This window comes from Limulus polyphemus, unplaced genomic scaffold (genome assembly GCF_000517525.1).
Source record: "Limulus polyphemus unplaced genomic scaffold, Limulus_polyphemus-2.1.2 Scaffold625, whole genome shotgun sequence".
NCBI lineage: Eukaryota > Metazoa > Arthropoda > Merostomata > Xiphosura > Limulidae > Limulus > Limulus polyphemus.
Window position 1 is genome coordinate 130,973 of NW_013666235.1, and position 19,188 is coordinate 150,160.

Below are 19,188 nucleotides of genomic sequence, written 5' to 3' on the forward strand. Positions count from 1 at the left end.
TGGTAGGTCTTCACGGCGTGGCTCTGGCACGAGCAGACCCCCCCTTTCTGCCAATCTATGAGTGCATCTGCTTACTTGATGAACTCCGAAATCAGAGATTCCCTCTGAGGTCACTCAACCAGACATAGACCCTGAAATCATAGCCTACCGACGTCATTTGTTAAGCACTCTCTCCGTGGTCATGCAAAGGGCAGCACACTAAAAATCGGGTCGATTCACTGCTTGCTCTTCTCAGACCGGTGTCCATCGCTTCTTTGTTTTCTCGCCAGTTACATTCACATGCTATAATAGCAGATGCTGTGAGGTCAATTTGATTTGATACGCCTTTGGACACTCTGTTTTGTGGCGCTTTTTCATAAACCTCTTAATGATGACTTCGTCAGTGACAACAAAGCCTCCAGGAACGTCAAGTAGGTTGAAACGTATTCGTGCTAATTTTTCTATTTACTTAATAACGATGGTAGATCTAGTTCTTTTCAGCATGTTCATGATTTTTGTTTTCTTTGTTAAAAAGCCGTTTTAGTTAGACATTCGACGTAACTTAAGTTTATAATTCAAACTATACGAATACTATATAAAATCTAGCATGAGTAAAATAATAATACCTGAAGAAGACAGATCAATGTCCTGTCGAAACATGTATTATGTTCCCCCAAAATAAATTACTTCATTATGCTTATAAATCGTTGTTTGCCAACTTTTTATCATATTAGTATAATGTGCCTCCATACTCAAGTTGCAACAGTAAAACCTATGAATTTTATAGGTTATTGAAGAATGGCGTAAGTGGGTTATGTATCATATATATATGTAGAATTTTAAAAGCTGAAAACGTAAGCAAAACTCAAACCCTCATTATAGATACGGAACTGCAAAACCGTTAATGTAGAATCTGTGGTGTTTCAATATTTTGCGCAAAGTTATCTAACGGCTTTCTGCACATAGTCGTACCTAATTTTGAACCGAGCGATTAGATAGAAGGCGATTATCAACAGCACCCACCGCCAATCCTTGTCTGATTAACTAATGTGATTTGATCATTACTCTTATAATCACCCAAGGCTTCAAAGTGCCGAGCGCATTTTTGTGGTAACGGATGACAAAAGAACGCGAAACTCAAACCTTCAGATTCACAGTTCTGTTACTTTAATCACTAGACCACGCCCGAAACAAAAATAGTGAAGTAAACGCGAGTATAGCACAATTATCAAAACCTGGAAATAGAACAAATGGAATTCAATGTATTTCATAGAATATATATATATATATATATATATATATTACAATATAATAATTTGTTGAAAAAAAAAAAAGTATTCAACCTCAATTCAGAAAAAATGAAATGTTTTAACATCTCCACCAGAGGGAACTTTAATCTTTTGTAGTTTCTTTGTAGTTAAGCGCACAGCTATACAATGGGCTATCTGTGCTGTACCCACAACAGGTATCGAAACCTGGTTTCTAGCGTTTTAAGTCAGGAGACTTGCTGTTGTGCCACTGGGGGGGGGCTCTCTGTAGCTAAAATAAATCATGCTATGTTTCAGAAACCTTCCTTCTCTCTCTCTCTTTCTCTGTCTGTCTGTTCGTCTTTCAGTGTTAGAAGGAGTAAGGAGGTTTTATTCAGCAAATTAAGTGTTTTATACATACATATATATTATATATTCAGAAGAAAATGACTACGATAGACGGTTTTACAGTTTTAGAAACACGCCTATTTTCATTTCGAACAGTAGTAGTAATAATAATTAATGGTTCGACTTATTATATATGACTTTTATATATACTTTCCATTATTATTATAGTTTTCTTCCCAGAAAATACACAGAAACACTTAAGTAAATATATTTATATTTGTGTAATAACTAATGTAAGCGTATTAACTCCCAGCATAAAGTTTTCCAGTTAATTTCTAAATTACTGCAAATAATCAAGATGACTATTAAATTGTTAATGAATATTAGCAATTCAATTAGTGGGAAGATATTCTAACAAATTCTGCCCCATCCTAACTAAAGCTATTGTTTACGGACGAGGTTTAGGTATAATGTAGTAGTTGAGACATTTGTTTTTAAGAACAGGGTTATTAGAAAAATCTCCCCTTTCAGCGGAATATTCTTATTTTTTAGGGACTTGTAGGTATGAGCCTCAAACAGAATCTGGTTAGTGTGTTATGGCTGAACAAGAATATATTACAGAACTGAGGAAAACAAAAAAGAATTGTACGTTTTATAAACATTTCATTTCTTATAAGCATAATTTTGCCAGTAAAGGCTTCATTAGTCACAGACTTGTACTAGCGACACCATTGTCGTTGTGAACGAACTATAAAGTACTGACAGTTTCGAGTATTAATTATTTAAGAACATGTTATATTAGATGACATTAAATTGTTGAATGATAAATTACATATGAAATTAAACCTTGGGTATATTTATATATATATGAAGAAAACATTCATTTTTTAAAATATTTTGACCATAAGAATGTAAGAGAATTTGGAATGATCTCCTATTGTGTTTTAACAACGTAAACCGGAATTAATTTGCGAATGTTTTTGAACTACGTATTACGCATTCAGAACTCTCACATATATATATATACACTAATACTTCAAATGGATCGTAAGTAGTCAGTTAAAATATAATATTACAGTAATGGTGAGCAGGGATTTCAGGAAATATCTATATATATAGTTGCATATGGCAGTCACCATATCTAGCCACCCTGTTCAACTCACCACTTCTACAAACACAAAAGTACGTAATACTACTACCACCTAGCCACCCTGTTCAACTCCCCACTTCTACAAACACAAAAGTACGTAATACCACTACCACCTAGCCACCCTGTTCAATTCACCACTTCTATAACTACAAAAGTACACAGGACCACTAACATCTAACCACCCTGTTCAACTCCCCACTTCTACAAACACAAAAGTACGTAATACCACTACCACCTAGCCACCCTGTTCAACTCACCACTTCTATAACTACAAAAGTACATAGGACCACTACCACCTAGCCACCCTGTTCAACTCACCACTTCTATAAACACAAAAGTACACAGTACCACTACCACCTAGCCACCCTGCTCAACTTACCACTTTTATAACCACAAAAGTACATAGGACCACTAATACCTAAGCCACCCTGTTCAACTCATCACTTTTATAACCACAAAAGTACATAGTACCACTACCACCTAGCCACCCTGTTCAACTCACCACTTCTATAACCACAAAAGTACATAGGACCACTAATACCTAGCCACCCTGTTCAACACACCACTTTTATAACCACAAAAGTACATAGTACCACTACCACCTAACCACCCTGTTCAACTCACCACTTCTATAAACACAAAAGTACATAGGACCACTACCACCTAACCACCCTGTTCAACTCACCACTTCTATAAACATAAAAGTACATAGGACCACTAATACCTAGCCACCCTGTTCAACTCACCACTTCTATAATCACAAAGATGTATATTGTAATTACCACCTAGCCACCCTGTTCAACTCACCATTTGTTAACCAGAAAGATGTACATTTTAGCACCATTTAGCCACTCTGTTCAACTCACCATTTCTTTAACCATAAATATATGCATTGTAATTACCCCTAGACACCTTATTCAACTCGCTACTTCTATGCAAAGATACATATTTTAGCTACTAGATAGTCATCTCGTTTAGCCTGTTGTTCTACCATACAAATTTATCGTTAATCTATATTCTATTGAAAGTTTTTTATAGCATTCACTTCCAATAACTTAGTCTCAAAGTGTCGGTTTACACTAGTCGAGTAAATTAAGATCATTTATGAACTTTCTCTTATACGATTCGTGTTTTGTATTCTTGGTTATATAGACTGATCAAAGTGTATATGCAGCCACATAATTCAATCGAGCAGACCATATCGACGCTAATACAACCATTATACAAAATTACACCGGAACGTCGGCTCGTGGTTCTTAAGTCAAGCGTGACACGCGCCACGCGCCGAGATTTAATTACTACTGGGCAGACGATCTACCTTTACTTCTAGAGAATGACAAAATGACCATCAGGTATACGGTGTTTTGCGAGAACAGCTTTACGCACGTGCGTTATGGACACTCTGAAGCGCATGTGATGCGAGCTATAAAAAGCACCTGGTTGAAGTACCACATGTTTGTGTTTAGGGTGCCAATTTCAAGTTTTTGTCGTCAACAGCTTCCGTGATGATGTCAGCTACTCTATAACAGCCCATTTTATTGCGAACCAACATTGGCGAAAGTTTCCGCACTGTTAACAAGCACATCCTCTAATTTCCTTGGCATGCATATTCAAAAGTTAACCTCTACCTCTAATTAGATCCAACAATTGTGTTTAAGCATTTTTTCCCCTCAAATGTGGTATTTAGATAGGTTAGAGCCTCGGGGAACGGATGTCAAGAACATTTTTACGTCTTGTTTTAATGTATTAGAATATTGATGAAGCTCGTTAGGTGCATTTGAGAGGATCTCTTAACTGGAAACCTAAGAAGTGTGTATATTAAAATACTAACACAGTTTGTAAAGAGTTCCACAACTTTAGTAAGTAACACGTGAGTTTCAATATTCTTGAAACATTGGAAACATTATCCTGCTGAGGACCGCTGCCCCAATCGTGGTGATAATGCGAAATGCGTAACAAGGCAATATAACTTGTTTGTTTAGAGAAACAAAGACAAACGAACAACAACAAAAAAAAAAAAAAAAAAAGAACAGTAAAGGGAAAAGCCTATGTATTTGTGAATATAATTAAAACAGGGATCGATTAGGCTTATTTATTTTTCTAACATTAAAAAACATAATTGTTTTAGAAATCCTAAAGCTTGCTCAACAACAACAACAAATATCACTATTTACGTCATAGAAAAAAGGGTTTCGGTTTCGATTCTAAATTTCTCTTATTGTCATTGTTTCGTATTTACTCATACAACGCATGGGCAGGCTTCAATTTTCAGAAGATAAGATTAAGCTATTAATAAACGGTTGCCAAATAAGAGTACATGTAAATATACGCCTTTTTTTTTCATCGTAAAGAAAGCAAAACTCCTGCTCCCCGGTGGCTCAGAGGTAAGCTTGAGGATTTATAACACTAACAGGGTTCGATCCCTGCGGTAATTACGGCGTAGAAAGCCCATTCTAAAGCTCTGTGCTTAACAACAAATCAACGAAAACAGCACTGAAAAAAATGCCATTTCATATATTTTATCACAGTTTATCAAACTGCATGTGAAATGGTGAAGTTGAAAATAATGATAAAAAGATTACAGTATTTATCTATATTTTGGGTTGAAAATGTACACACTCCTTCTGAATCTTACAACTAATCAATAAATGTTGTATTATCAGTGAAAGAAACCAGAACTTATTTCACTTAAATATTATTTGATAGTATTGTTTGTAATTAAGCACAAAGCTACACAATGGGCTACATGTGCTCTGCCTACCACGGGTATCGAAACCCGGATTCTAGCGTTGTAAGGCCGCACACATACCGCTGTGCCACTGGGGGGGGGGCTGTTTGATAGTAACTTTACAACCTGTTTTTTAGTTGAATTATTATATTTTAGTTTTAGGATTTTTCTGTGAAACGAAGGATAAATATATAACTACATATTTTCAACATCGTTTTCTCTCTTTCTGCTTGTTTGATTCTTGAAACATTGCACAGAGGCCAGATATCTAGTATAAAAAGCACTTGAAACATTGCACGGAGACCAGATATCTAGTATAAAAAGCACTTGAAACATTGCACGGAGACCAGATATCTAGTATAAAAAGCACTTGAAACATTGCACGGAGACCAGATATCTAGTATAAAAAGCATCTTTTTTTTTTCATAGATATTTACTTTTTTTTTTTGTCATCCATTGTACACGGTATTTATAATATAATTAGATATAATCATATGCATGAATCTCTACATGTGTATATGCATACATATATATATCTCCTAGAGGCATTACATCAAAACATAAACCCACAAAAGAAAAGACAAGGGTTATCAATTATAACGAATCTACGTCTTTCAAACTACTAAAACGCGTAATTGAAACTTATTACAACCTTAACTCCAGTTCCATACAAAGGGTTGACGTTATATTAAAACGAATTTGAATATGTAACTCAACAATTTACGTGACAACCACGTCCGATATAAAGTTGCGGTGGAATGGCATGTATGAGAACTACATTTTGACTTTGGCGTTGCGTCAGTAGTGTGATGCCAGTGTAGTGTGATGTGTATGTAATAGCCCTTTCCGGAGCAAAATATACATACAATCCAATCATAAAGATGTGTTCAGACCGGAGAATTAGAATTTCCAGGACAGGAATATCTCTTGTACTTAATGACATGGTAAAACATACCAGAAAGAGGTTTGTAACAAGTCACACTCCAACCGAGGTAAGCAAAATGCGGCGTCCTGTAACAAGTGAGAATCTACTAAAACAAAGGATAAGCGGAAAAACCTTCCATGCGCACCAGACATCAGTACGCCACTTAATAAAGAAGGAAAATTGTCATAAGTCATATGGTACACAAGCTGCTTCCACGAGATATTCATTCAATTGTTTTATATCACAAGCATCTGGAGGATGAAACAGAAATTCATATTATTTCATATGAAGTCTCCATATGCAGTGCCCTGTTTTCGAACTGTTGAAATGGGCGCCGAAAAATCGTAGTCCTTATACATTAGACGGATTAAATAAAGTATGCAGAGATGTATGATGTACCTTGGACATGACAATCTTACGATGGAGCCTTTTGAAATGGAAACTACGTTACAGGGCTATTGTCAAAAGTCACGGTTGTCAGACAGAGCATGACCGTAGGTGGCGACATGGACTGTAATGACGTGGTGAGCCTCCAAAACCGTTTTAATATAACGTACTCAACCTCTGTTGGCTATTTGTATCACATAAAGGTTTTTTTTTAGCCTTACAACCTTTAGCATTAAGAACTACAAACCATTTAATCTGGAATATAGCAGTTTTCTAAGGCAAACTGCTATAGTTCAACACCTACAACTTTTTTATGTAGCAATTTTTTTAGAATTACGATATGAATCTAAACTTTTAAGATAATTTATCTATCATTTAATTAATACAGATGATCTTTGCATGTAAATCTAAAACATGGTATATACATAAGATTTTGTATACATATAAATAGGCCCCCAGTGGCACAGCGGTATGTCTGCGGACTTCCAACGCTAGAATCCGGGTTTTGATACCAGTGGTAGGCAGAGCACAGATAGCTCATTGTGTAGCTTAGTGCTTAATTACAAAGAAGCATATAAATCGGTAATATAATGGTTTCATAAATAAAAATCGCAGAAAAATCGAAACTGATACTTAAATGTGTAACATGAAGTTTATTCACCATTTAAAAATTATATTTCTGTCTTTGTATCTTTAATATGATAATTTTAGATACTTGAATGAACATTAGGCTTGCAACAAAGACATATAGGTAAAATAAAATCAATTAAGAATTTTTATAACAACAGTTTTGAAACGAAGAGTTTGAAAGTAAAATAATAATAATAAGGTATTTAAAAAATAATAATTTCTCGTAATCATAAATAATTTATTTCCAGGTCGAATTTTACTGGACATTCCATGTAAAGTATGTCAGGATCACTCCTCTGGAAAACACTACGGAATTTTTGCATGTGACGGGTAAGACATTTTATGAAAGTGTTCAACTGGGTAACTTTATTTTCGGTACATTAACTAAAGCACTGAACTATCTATTATAATAATACTCAGTTTTTGTCTGTCATTATTATCTAAGTGCGCATGTGCGCGCATTTCTATTCAACGGATGTGAACATAAGGCAGATGTAAATATACTTTAGTAAACATTTTGTACAACCATATATTAAAAGTTTATCAAAGTTTTTAAAAAAGGTTTAACGTTAAGTCGTAGAGTAACATGAAGTATATTTATTGATAGTATCAAGTATGATAAAGTTTAGCTCTAACTAAACTAAAGCATGAAAAACCTTTATCTCTTTATCGAATATAGGCCGTACTTAATTGATGCTTGATTAATGTTAGGCCTAAGACAAGTGGACTTACAGATTTCGGTGTTTGCGATTAGAGTTATTTGGTATTATCTAAGAAATCATGTAGCTAAAGAAGTACTGTTACAATAAAGATACTAATTTGACCGCAAATGTCTTGCAGGTCTCTGCTAGTTAATTAACTAATACAAATTAAGTTTAAATTTTTTAATGAGAAGGATAACTGAGTAAAGCAAGGACTGTTGAGTTTGGCGAATGTCAATAAACAATTATTTTAATTTTGGAAGTCCAGACTTGTGCTTTACAAAAGTTCGGTTTTAATAACCCTACGTAGAATTTGGGAAAAACTGAGTACTTTTAACATTATTCAATCTTTCATTAAAGCTATACACATTTCAAAAGCATGTTTACTTTGGCTGGAAATTAACTCTGCGACACTTTACCCAGTTATAATAGTGAAAAGATATTTGAATAAAAATTGTTAATTTGATTTCATCTTTTCTTTGTAATTATCACTCCGATGCCTAGGGAAAGCTCTAAGTTTTAATGCTATTGGAAACCCACAAATCTATTTACACAAGGGCTATCTGTGTTAGCCGTCTCTAATTTAGCAGTGAAAGACTAGAAGGAAGACAGCTTGTCATCACCACTCACCTCCAAATTTTGGGCTACTCTTTTACCAACGCATAGTAGGATTGACCGCCACATTATACCGTCCCAACGACTGAAAGGGCGAACATGGTTGGTGGGACGGAGATTCGAACCTGGGATCAATCTGATTAGAATTGTTTCGTATTAACATTATGTTAAGTTATCTGTTTTAAAGACTCGTCAAATTCACAAAATATGATTCAAATTCATTAATATTAACATTACTTAAAGTTCAATACAACAATTTCTGTTAGCAGCTAGGATGTTCAAACTGTGAAGTTCATTTGAACGCTCGAAACTCACCATGTTAATTCATATACTTGATTTTTTTTCGAGAACAATTTTTCATGTTAGTTATTTTAATAGAACTCTGGAAAAACAGTCACCTAATTTAATATAACTTCAAGAAACGCTTGGCATTGAAACGTACATAGTAAGACGTAGCTTAATTATAAAATATGCCTAATAAATGACATCAACCCTCCCCCCACACCGTATCACATCTAATAAATTACACCAACCCCCACACACACCGTGTCACACCTAATAAATTACATCAACCTCCCCCCCCACACCTTATCACACCTAATAAATTACATCAACCCTCACACACACATACCGTATCACACCTAATATATTACACCACAACACACACATCGTGTCACACCTAAAAAATTACATCACCCCCCCCCAACCCCCACACATACACACGGTATCACACCATATGTGGCCTAGTAGATTCCGTTTTCAATTTTACAACACACCTCAACAATGACACGTTTAGCCATGACAAAAGCTCCACGAACGGTTTTGGCTTTTCGCTGTATTTAGAGCGTCTTCAACGCTGCAACGGTTCTCTCTCTCTCTCTAACGGAGGGAACAAGAGTGTTTGGTGACAAAAACACGAAACCACTGCTGGCTGTCGATTGCACGCGGTAGTAATCATACTAAGACGTAAAACCAGTTTGCTCTTTTCCACCCCTCTATCCTCTTCAACATATGCCCTACCCTGGGGATTCTGATAGGATATAATGTCTAAGTGTAATGTAGCAGTAGAGGGTGCTTTCACGTACTGGATATTGATTCTTACTTTTATATATATCAACCAATCAAATGGCGACATTAGGCTAAAATCCGGGTGGCTATGGCGAGCAGCTGTGGTTGGATGTGTTCAGTTTAGCATTTTTTGTTAACTAATTCATGCTAAGAACGGTTTGAAAAGTTGGTAAGCCTTCTCTACTGTACGATTGAAAAGACATATTGAGCCCAGTCGACTGTTATGGTTATACGAAGTTTATAAAAAAAATGATAACTTTTATTAACTTTTGTCCAAGCTTTAGAGTGATTGTTTTTGCTTGTGTACGTTTACTTGAAAAATACTTAGGTTACAGAAAAAACGAATTCAAGCTCTCCAATGAAATTGGACAAAATTTCTCGTTAAAACATTATAAAAATGATAAAATTTTGTCAAAGCTTTATTATCTGTCTATGTTTTAGGTTAATACATATTTATAAATACGTACAGTGATATAACCCAAAGTCATTGTTGTAAAAGGTCCTTAATGGAGCAAGTTGGGATTGCAAGCTCTTCACGAGATTAAACAAAGTTGAGATTGCAGGCTTGGTTTTTGTTTGATTTCATTCAAGGCTACTAAAAGGCTTATTAATACTAGAAATAAAGGAACTTATAACACCAAAATGTTGTTTTTATTTAATTAGACACTCAACGTTTCGCTTTACAACTTCTTCAGGAGTGTGGAGGACGACGTTTCGAAAGTCTTTCTTCAGACGCTCCTGAAGAAGCTGTAAAAAGCGAAACGTCTAATTAAACAAAAACAACACATTGGTGTTATAAGGTCGTTTATTTCTTGTATTAATATGTTTTCTATACACCAATATGCACTACAGAAATTAAATACTATAGAGCTACCTGCGCTAGTCGTCCCTAATTTTGAGGTGATTGACTAGATGGAAGGCATCTAGTCAAAATAATCCGCCATCAACACGTGGGCTACTTTAATCGAACAGTGGGGTTTGACTCTTACAATCCACCCACTGCCCCAAAATACGGAGCATAATTTTTTTTTGTTTCTGTGTGTGTATATATGTGATAACGGGGCGCGAACCACTAAACTCAGACGCACGGTCCAGCACGCTGACCACTGGGCTGCGCTCGGTCTAACACCAAGATTATCGTGAGATTAAATAAAGAAAATGAAGAAAGCAAATTTATCATGGGATTGAACAAAGAAATATCGATTCTAGTTTTAAACGGTTACTTCTTTCACTTTAAACTAACTTCTAGGTTTGGCATATGTAAATATCAGATTATGATACGATTCTCTTTTCTTTTTTTCCACCTAAAAGTCTGATATTTGACTTCGTCAGATATGGAGAGAACAGCTGCTGAATTAAATTCTTTTCTCATCTGAAAATCAGATAAAAACCTTTCAGACACACGAAGAATCATTTTCTGATACAGTTCTTGCTCAGCTGACACTGACACAATGCATAAAATATGATGGGCCAGTTTCTGACATATCTCTCTTTCTTACCTACTGTGGCACCCTATAAATCTATTGAATATTAGGATTCAGTTGCTGATATAGATCTTTTTCTTACCTACCCTGATACACTATACGTCTGTTAAGTATGAGGGCCAATTTCTAACACGACTACGTTTTAGCTTGACTGTGGTACACTATAATTTTTTTTAAATATTAGGGATCAGTTGCTGATATAGAGCCCTTTCTTACCTACTCTGATACACTATACGTCTGTTAAATATGAGGGGCCAGTTTATGATATATCTCTCTTTCTTACCTACTGTGATAAACTATACATCTGTTAAGTATGATGGGCCAGTTTATGACTTAGCTCCTTTCTTACCTGACTCTGGTTAAGAATAAATCTGTCAAATATGAGGTGGTTATGTCTGACATTCCTCCCTCTCACACCTCGCTGACACATATTTGACTTTCTTATTCATTTAACAGTGTTATACGAAACTTTCATACAAAGTATCACTTAGGAGAAAATCTGTGAAACATTATTATTAACAGGAAAAGGAAACGAATAAGCAAGGAAACTGATGTAACATATTTTGGATGTTGTATAATATTGTAGTGTTAGAAAGGTGATCTGATGGCGTTTCTCTTGTTTAACAAAAAAAAAGCGAAATGATGACTATCAGTAAGCAATTTTATTTGAATAGAGGGCAGTTTGTGAAAGTGTAAAATATTGTAGAGGCATACCAAAATTTTATATCAATAAATTTATAATAGAAATTTTGTAGGTGATAAAAAATAATAAAACGTCAATATTTATGGTGTTTTTAGTTGTCTTTTACGCACCACAGTGAACCCATATTTTTAAATGATTTCAAGAGGACATGGCATTTATGCTAATAATTAATTCTTCTGAATTACTCAAAAGACAAGCTATTTAAGTAGTTAAAAATATATTTACATATATAAGAATATCCTATCTAAACATAAGTTCACTGTAGTGAGTGAAACACAACTAAAAACACCATATGTATAACATACAGTTCTACACTACAAGAATCCTTGTCTTTTTTCGATTTACCCTTGTTCAGGGTTACTGATGAGGGGTGTAACTCCCCGAAACCAGTAAAACTTAATGAATCGAATGATAGTTTGGACTTCATGTGTATTTTTAATATCTTAAAAGTTCTGTAAATTATGTTACCAGCTTGTTTTATATATCCAAACCTGAGTACACCCACTTTTAGTTCAAACCACTGTTCATGAACTAACGGATATCTTTACGTTGAGTGTAATATCTAAATGTAATTTTTCTGATTTATGCCTCGCCATTAAAACTTGTTCTTATCTCTTCTCTTCTAGATGTGCAGGGTTTTTCAAGGTAAGTTCAAAGCTTTTTCTTACAATTTTAATAAATTGTAATACTAATTCATTTTAAATATAATGAAACAATTAATAAAATAAAGTTCATACATATTAGATTTTACATCATTAACCATAAAACTAGAACTGTTAAAAACCTATGACAACCCAACTGCATTATGTTGAACTATACACTAAAACAAATATCTATCTATCTGTAATATTGTAATAAACTTTTCTTCCCAGCGGTCCATCAGACGAAATAGACAGTATGTTTGTAAAGCACGTGGTGCTGGTGCTAATAACTGTCCGGTTGATAAAACTCACAGAAACCAGTGTCGAGCTTGTAGACTTCGTCGGTGTCTAGAGGCTGGGATGAATAAAGACGGTAAGAGTCTTTGTACCTTTTGATAAATCACTCGAGAGTGAATTCTGTTAATGTTAATTGTTCCTGTGTAGTAGATTAGATTAGCAGTTTATCAGTAAAAAGTTAGTTTTAGCTAATAGTAGTTTCACATGTGTATGTAATAACGCGTTTATTTATCTGTACGAGTATTTTTCACGGTTCATATCTAAAATGAAACTGGTATGCATGCGTAGAAAAACACAAAATAATTAGCACGGTTTTAATACCGACAGCTGGTGTAGCAATGACAACCAATAGGTTTAGCGTTTGTGATAAAAATCAGGTTAGGCTACATTTTTTTTTTTTTTACATTTATATTAATCTGTCCGTTACGGATATCAAATCATCTTTTGTCTTCCACGGATCACAACCTAAGAGACCTTTCGTACAATATCAGATCTCTTTAAAAACAAAAGAAACATATGCAGTCTAACGAATTTTGATCACAAACATTAAGGAAAAAACTGATCTAAAAAGTGTCTTTTTTTCTTTGAATAATCAAGATACTCATTACATATATGAACTCTTGGTCTACACGAGGACATAAGGAAACAGAAAGCGCGTGCGCAGATGTAACTTATCGTTTATGCCTGACCGCTAGCCAAAGCCAGGTGCAAAAGATGCGTCTCATCACGTGCGATATCATATATATATATATATATATAAACCGAATCAGACGGAGGTGTATATCAATGTGTTTTATAGGCCACTGAATCAGTTAGTGCAATTAAACCTGAATACCTTGTGGTTGATATACTGTAAGAATGGTCATTACGTCTCTTATAAGCCTGCTTTTTTACTCTACGGTTATTGTGTGGTCGACACTGATTCCTTGGCTCATGGATATCATTCATTAATCGCATAAATCGGAAAATGTCATCTAAAATTCAGACAATTAATTAAAAACATAAAATTCATATGTGAATATCGAATACAATGTTAACATTTCAGAGCTTAAAACCAAACTGAACATTTTTTTTGTTGTTGCTAAGCGTAAAGCTACATAATAAGCTATCTGTGTTGTGCCCATCGCGGGTATCGAACCCATACACTTGGTATTATTAGCCCTCAAACTTATCACTGAATCATAGGGAGGGGACTAAAACACGTAAAATTTTAAGGAATAAACTATCAAGTCAAAAATTAACATTATTCACAAAGACGCATAGGAAGACTCATCAGTCTAAAGGCCATCACCTACTTGTCTCTCAAAAAAGAGACCTCAGTGCTTATAATCGTCATATAAAAAACACACGAAAGTTTTAATAAAAGTGTTCTTAAAGACTATCGTTTATTGTTATCTGAAACATTCCAAAAAGGTAATGTAGGAAAAATTAACATAAAATTCCAACAAAGTTATATAAGGCCTAAAATGATTTATCTATAATTATAAGTAACTTTATTTTACATGTACGTCACAATTACTTCCACACTACCTATCATTATTTCCACAACAAGCTTTTGTTTTTAGATAACGAAGTAAAGTTTCCATGTACGTGAAAATAATCTTCTGGATATACTGATGGGTGGATAGATCTATTGTTAAATGGACAAATAGACAAGGTGCGAAGGCCTCTAATAAACAGCTCCTCCCCCAGTGGCTCATTGGTAAGCCTGTGGGATTATAACGAAAAATATAGGGGTTCGATACCCATGGTGGGCACGGCCCAGATACTCCAGTATGTGTCTTTGCGTTTGAACAAACAAAAGAAAAGAGTAAGCCAATTGAGCATAAACATAATTAACTCCCGGTGGCTCAGCGTTAAATCTGCGAGCTTATAACGCTAAAAGTCGAGTTTTGATACCCTTGGTAGGCAGATGACAAATGGTTTAATAACCAGTCACCTAAATGACCAAATTAAAAGTAATTGGTTTAATTTCTTTCATTATCCTGAACTCTTTGGAAAAAGGTTTTATATTTAATTGGGGTTGTCCAATTAAAAGGGTTTTAATTAACTTCAAAGTAAAAGGAAATAAGTAAAACTATAACAATTTTAATAGGGTGTGGGTTGGCACTTGGTGGGTTGGAGTTCTGGATGTAGAAGCTGACGAGCTGGTTTCGAATCCATGCGATATCATAAAATATTTGCTAAATTGTTAGCAGTGAATGCGTCATAAAAGTGCCAGTCAATCAATTAGCATGAAATAGGGTGATGGGCTGATTGTATGCTTTCTCTCTGATCAATAGTTGAAAACTAAAGAAGGTAACAGAAAGACTTATTAGCTTTGTCATAAATACAAAAATGTTATGTTAAATACTAGCTGACGTATCAGTTCTAAACATGGGGGAGACATATAGACACCCAATAAATGATATAAGGAGAAAGGTCTGAACAACGACTACCCTTACGTCACTCCCGAAGGGTTCTAAGCGTGTATGCAAAGTATAGTTGAGGTCATTCAAAAACTGAAGACCCCAATGGCACAGTGGCATGTCTGCGGACTTACAACGCTAGAAACCGGGTTTCGATACCCGTGGTTGGCAGAGCACAGATAGTCCATTGTGTGCTTTGTGCTTAACATCAAACAAACCAAAACCAAAAACTGAAGGTGTGAAGGGAATATACACGAGGGGTGATATCTGGGAGTGAGATCCAAATACTGACCTCATTATGTGATTTCTCGGGGGTCGTAAGGGTGCATGTCAAGTTTAGATGAGACCGATAAAAAAAAAGCGGAATGAAAAGTGGTACGTGACTTTTAAGATTACTGATGTAAAAATTAAGTTCAAAGGTGATTCTAATCTTTATTGCTATAACCATGTTGATAAAGAAATCATGCTCTGTCATTAGGGAAGAAATAAATTTATAGAAACAGATACGTTTCTTTACATAAATAATTAATTTAGATAAATTACATAAGACAGTTTACCAATCCATGTACTGTGATATGTGAACGTTAAAAATAATCAACATAGGCCAGCGTGGATTAATATAGATTAATAATTTCAATAAATTAACATAAATGAGCGCACAAACGTGTATGTTCTCTTTATGACGATTGAATATTTAAGTTGAATAACATCGGCTATAATAGCAACCATTTTATTCTTTCTACATGAACGATATATGTAAGTTAATTAGCATATATAATTGTATCGATGTCTGTATCCTTTTTGGGTGGATTTCATTTTTAAATTTTAATCTCGCCCAGATGTCGTTAGTCCTAACGCGTCAAACGCTTAACTACGCGAACATTTCAAATAATAATAATAGTAATAATTTTTTGCTGCTAAAAATAAATAGAAACAAATAAAGAAACATTAATTTATATCATAAAAATTAACGAAATTATCTAGTGGCCGGTTTTCAGCTTCTAACAAAACCTCCAGCAATAATGTATAGAACAAGAACAAGGAGAGACAACGTGGTTTTTAGCCCTTGTGACACGATTCTAACCCCATGTTTCATTTTCAAACCTCGTGATACAATTGTAACCTTATGTCTCATCCTCAATATTTGAAACTTGTTCAGCTTTTTGGAAACGAACATCAACACTTAAACTCTTTGTGTATTGTGTTAGCCAGTTAATCGTCATTTTAGTGTACGAATGAATAAGCCTACTTCATTTTTTTGTTGGTAAACTATTCAAATAGAACAGCTCTATCTAAGGTTATATTGGTTATGTAAGTAAATTTAATAAAGAACAAAATGCAAACGTTTATCTTAACCAAAATGCATCTATTTTCTCACAGCTGTTCAGCACGAGCGTGGACCTCGAAACTCCACCATCAGGAGGCAGGTTGCCATGTACTTCAAGGAAACAGCTGGCACGGAACTGATGTCCACCCCACCGTTCAGTAGCCACCCAGCTTTTACCAGTCTCATAACGGTAGCTTCCGAAGCCTCGGGCCCTACTGCAATCACTACAACAGCACCATCTTCATTTTCCTTAAGAACACCTCCAATACTACACCCAGTGCCAAAAGTACGTAACGTAAACGTTGTTATTTCTTTATTTTCCTATGATATATCTGATAGTATGAGTTCAATCAGCTAGGATTAAGTTATGATGTGGGCATCGACAGTACGTGATTGGTCGTTTTTATGAAGAAATAGAATACAAAACCCTATAACCCGAGCGCTTTCTAAAATTGTACCTTTCTTCATCAGGGACAAACTGGGAAATATGAGATGTTCTAGAGTTGGATAGAAGAAGAGCAAACGGTTTTAGCTCACAGTTAGTTTCAACATCAAGTTTTTCAAGTTGTAAATCCAAATCATCTAATTAGGGTTCTCTCTTACGGAGACATTCTCGTGTTCGATTTACCAGTAGATTGCATTGAAACTAGCTTCAAAGAAATAATGTTCGGCTTGTGAGAAGACGAAATACAAAAGTAGTCTTATCTATAATGAACATTACAAAATCTGAAAACATTGATATTATGATATCAAACATATGTTCCTTCACAGATTCAATTTTCGTATCGGACGTGATGAAAAATGAGAGCTCGTACTAACCATCACACAAACACACACTTCAAACGAGGCTATCATAAACTCGAATGTTTTGGGTTTTAGAAGGGGCCAGTTTTTCTTAAAAATCTAAGCAGGAATTGATATTAATTCCGATAAGGTAACGATGAATGAACATTTTAAGGCACTTTTAAATTAAAAGATGGTCCATTTATAGATACTCTACTAGAATAATAATGAACAATTATAGAGGAAATATCGTTTTACATCAAGCCTCTACATGCCTCCCACCAATCTCAATAAACTTGTTAAATCTTTTAATACTCTCTTAATAGAACATAATCTTTAGAAGTCATCGGGGTATCGATGTTTTCATAAATCGACCCCTATTGGAACAGGTAGCAATCATTTTGTTCCAGATTTTTATATGAGTATCAGCGATCCAAACCTGTGGTCATGCTGTAGTTTCAAGTGTTTGATTGTTAATTCGATTTCGAAAAGAGAGGATTTCCCATTTCTATTGGCATTCCTGAAAATTATCAGTCTGTAGTGGATTTCATAGGAAGTGGATTTCTATTACAGTTTCCTGTCACACTGAACAAAATAAGACGCGTTTTAGTAATAATAGTGTAGAAACACGTAAAGTAAAACTTCTGTTAGAAGACAGCATGGTTTATATATTACAGTACTTGTACTGCATATAGTATATATACAGTCGGTAAATATAAACGTCTATGCTCAGCAGAAGTTTATGTTTGTTTGTCGTTACTCGTAAAGTATGGAACCATGTTAGTATAAACTATATTAGTGATATTATCCTATGTTGTTAATATAAACTATATTAGTGATATTATTATATGTTGTTAGTATAAGCTACATTAACGATATTGTTATATGTTGTTAGTATAAACTATATTAGTGATATTATTATATGTCGTTAGTATACACTACATTAACGATATTGTTATATGTTGTTAGTATAAACTATATTAGTGATATTATTATACATTGTTAGTATAAACTACATTAACGATATTGTTATATGTTGTTAGTATAAATTATATTAGTGATATTATTATATGTTGTTAGTATAAACTACATTAGTGCTATTATATGTCGTTAGTATACACTACATTAACGATATTGTTATATGTTGTTAGTATAAACTATATTAGTGATATTATTATATGTTGTTAGTATAAACTACATTAGTGCTATTATTATATGTTGTTAGTATAAGCTACATTAACGATATTGTTATATGTTGTTAGTATAAACTATATTAGTGATATTATTATATGTTGTTAGTATAAACTACATTATTGCTATTATATGTCGTTAGTATACACTACATTAACGATATTGTTATATGTTGTTAGTATAAGCTACATTAGTGATACTATTATATATTGTTAGTATAAACTATATTAGTGATATTATTATATGTTGTTAATATAAACTACATTAGTGATATTATTATATATTGTTAGTATAAACTATATTAGTGATATTATTATACATTGTTAGTATAAACTACATTAACGATATTGTTATATGTTGTTAGTATAAACTACATTAGTGATATTATTATATGTTGTTAATATAAACTACATTAGTGATATTATTATACATTGTTAGTATACACTACATTAACGATATTGTTATATGTTGTTAGTATAAACTACATTAGTGATATTATTATATGTTGTTAATATAAACTACATTAGTGATATTATTATACATTGTTAGTATACACTACATTAACGATATTGTTAT

General features: G+C 34.1%; 1 protein-coding gene across 1 annotated transcript in view; it reads left to right on the plus strand.

The window, feature by feature from the left end:
• Nucleotides 1–200: 200 nt before the first annotated feature.
• The window catches only part of LOC106459545 (nuclear receptor subfamily 2 group E member 1-like), a 23,937-nt gene continuing 4,949 nt past the window's right edge, over nucleotides 201–19,188 (plus strand). The window contains exons 1-5 of the mRNA XM_013919172.2: nucleotides 201–410; nucleotides 7,643–7,724; nucleotides 12,592–12,610; nucleotides 12,838–12,979; nucleotides 16,692–16,924. Of these exons, the coding sequence (XP_013774626.2) occupies nucleotides 368–410; nucleotides 7,643–7,724; nucleotides 12,592–12,610; nucleotides 12,838–12,979; nucleotides 16,692–16,924 (519 nt within the window). The 5' untranslated portion in view covers nucleotides 201–367. The remainder of the gene's footprint in view (nucleotides 411–7,642; nucleotides 7,725–12,591; nucleotides 12,611–12,837; nucleotides 12,980–16,691; nucleotides 16,925–19,188) is intronic.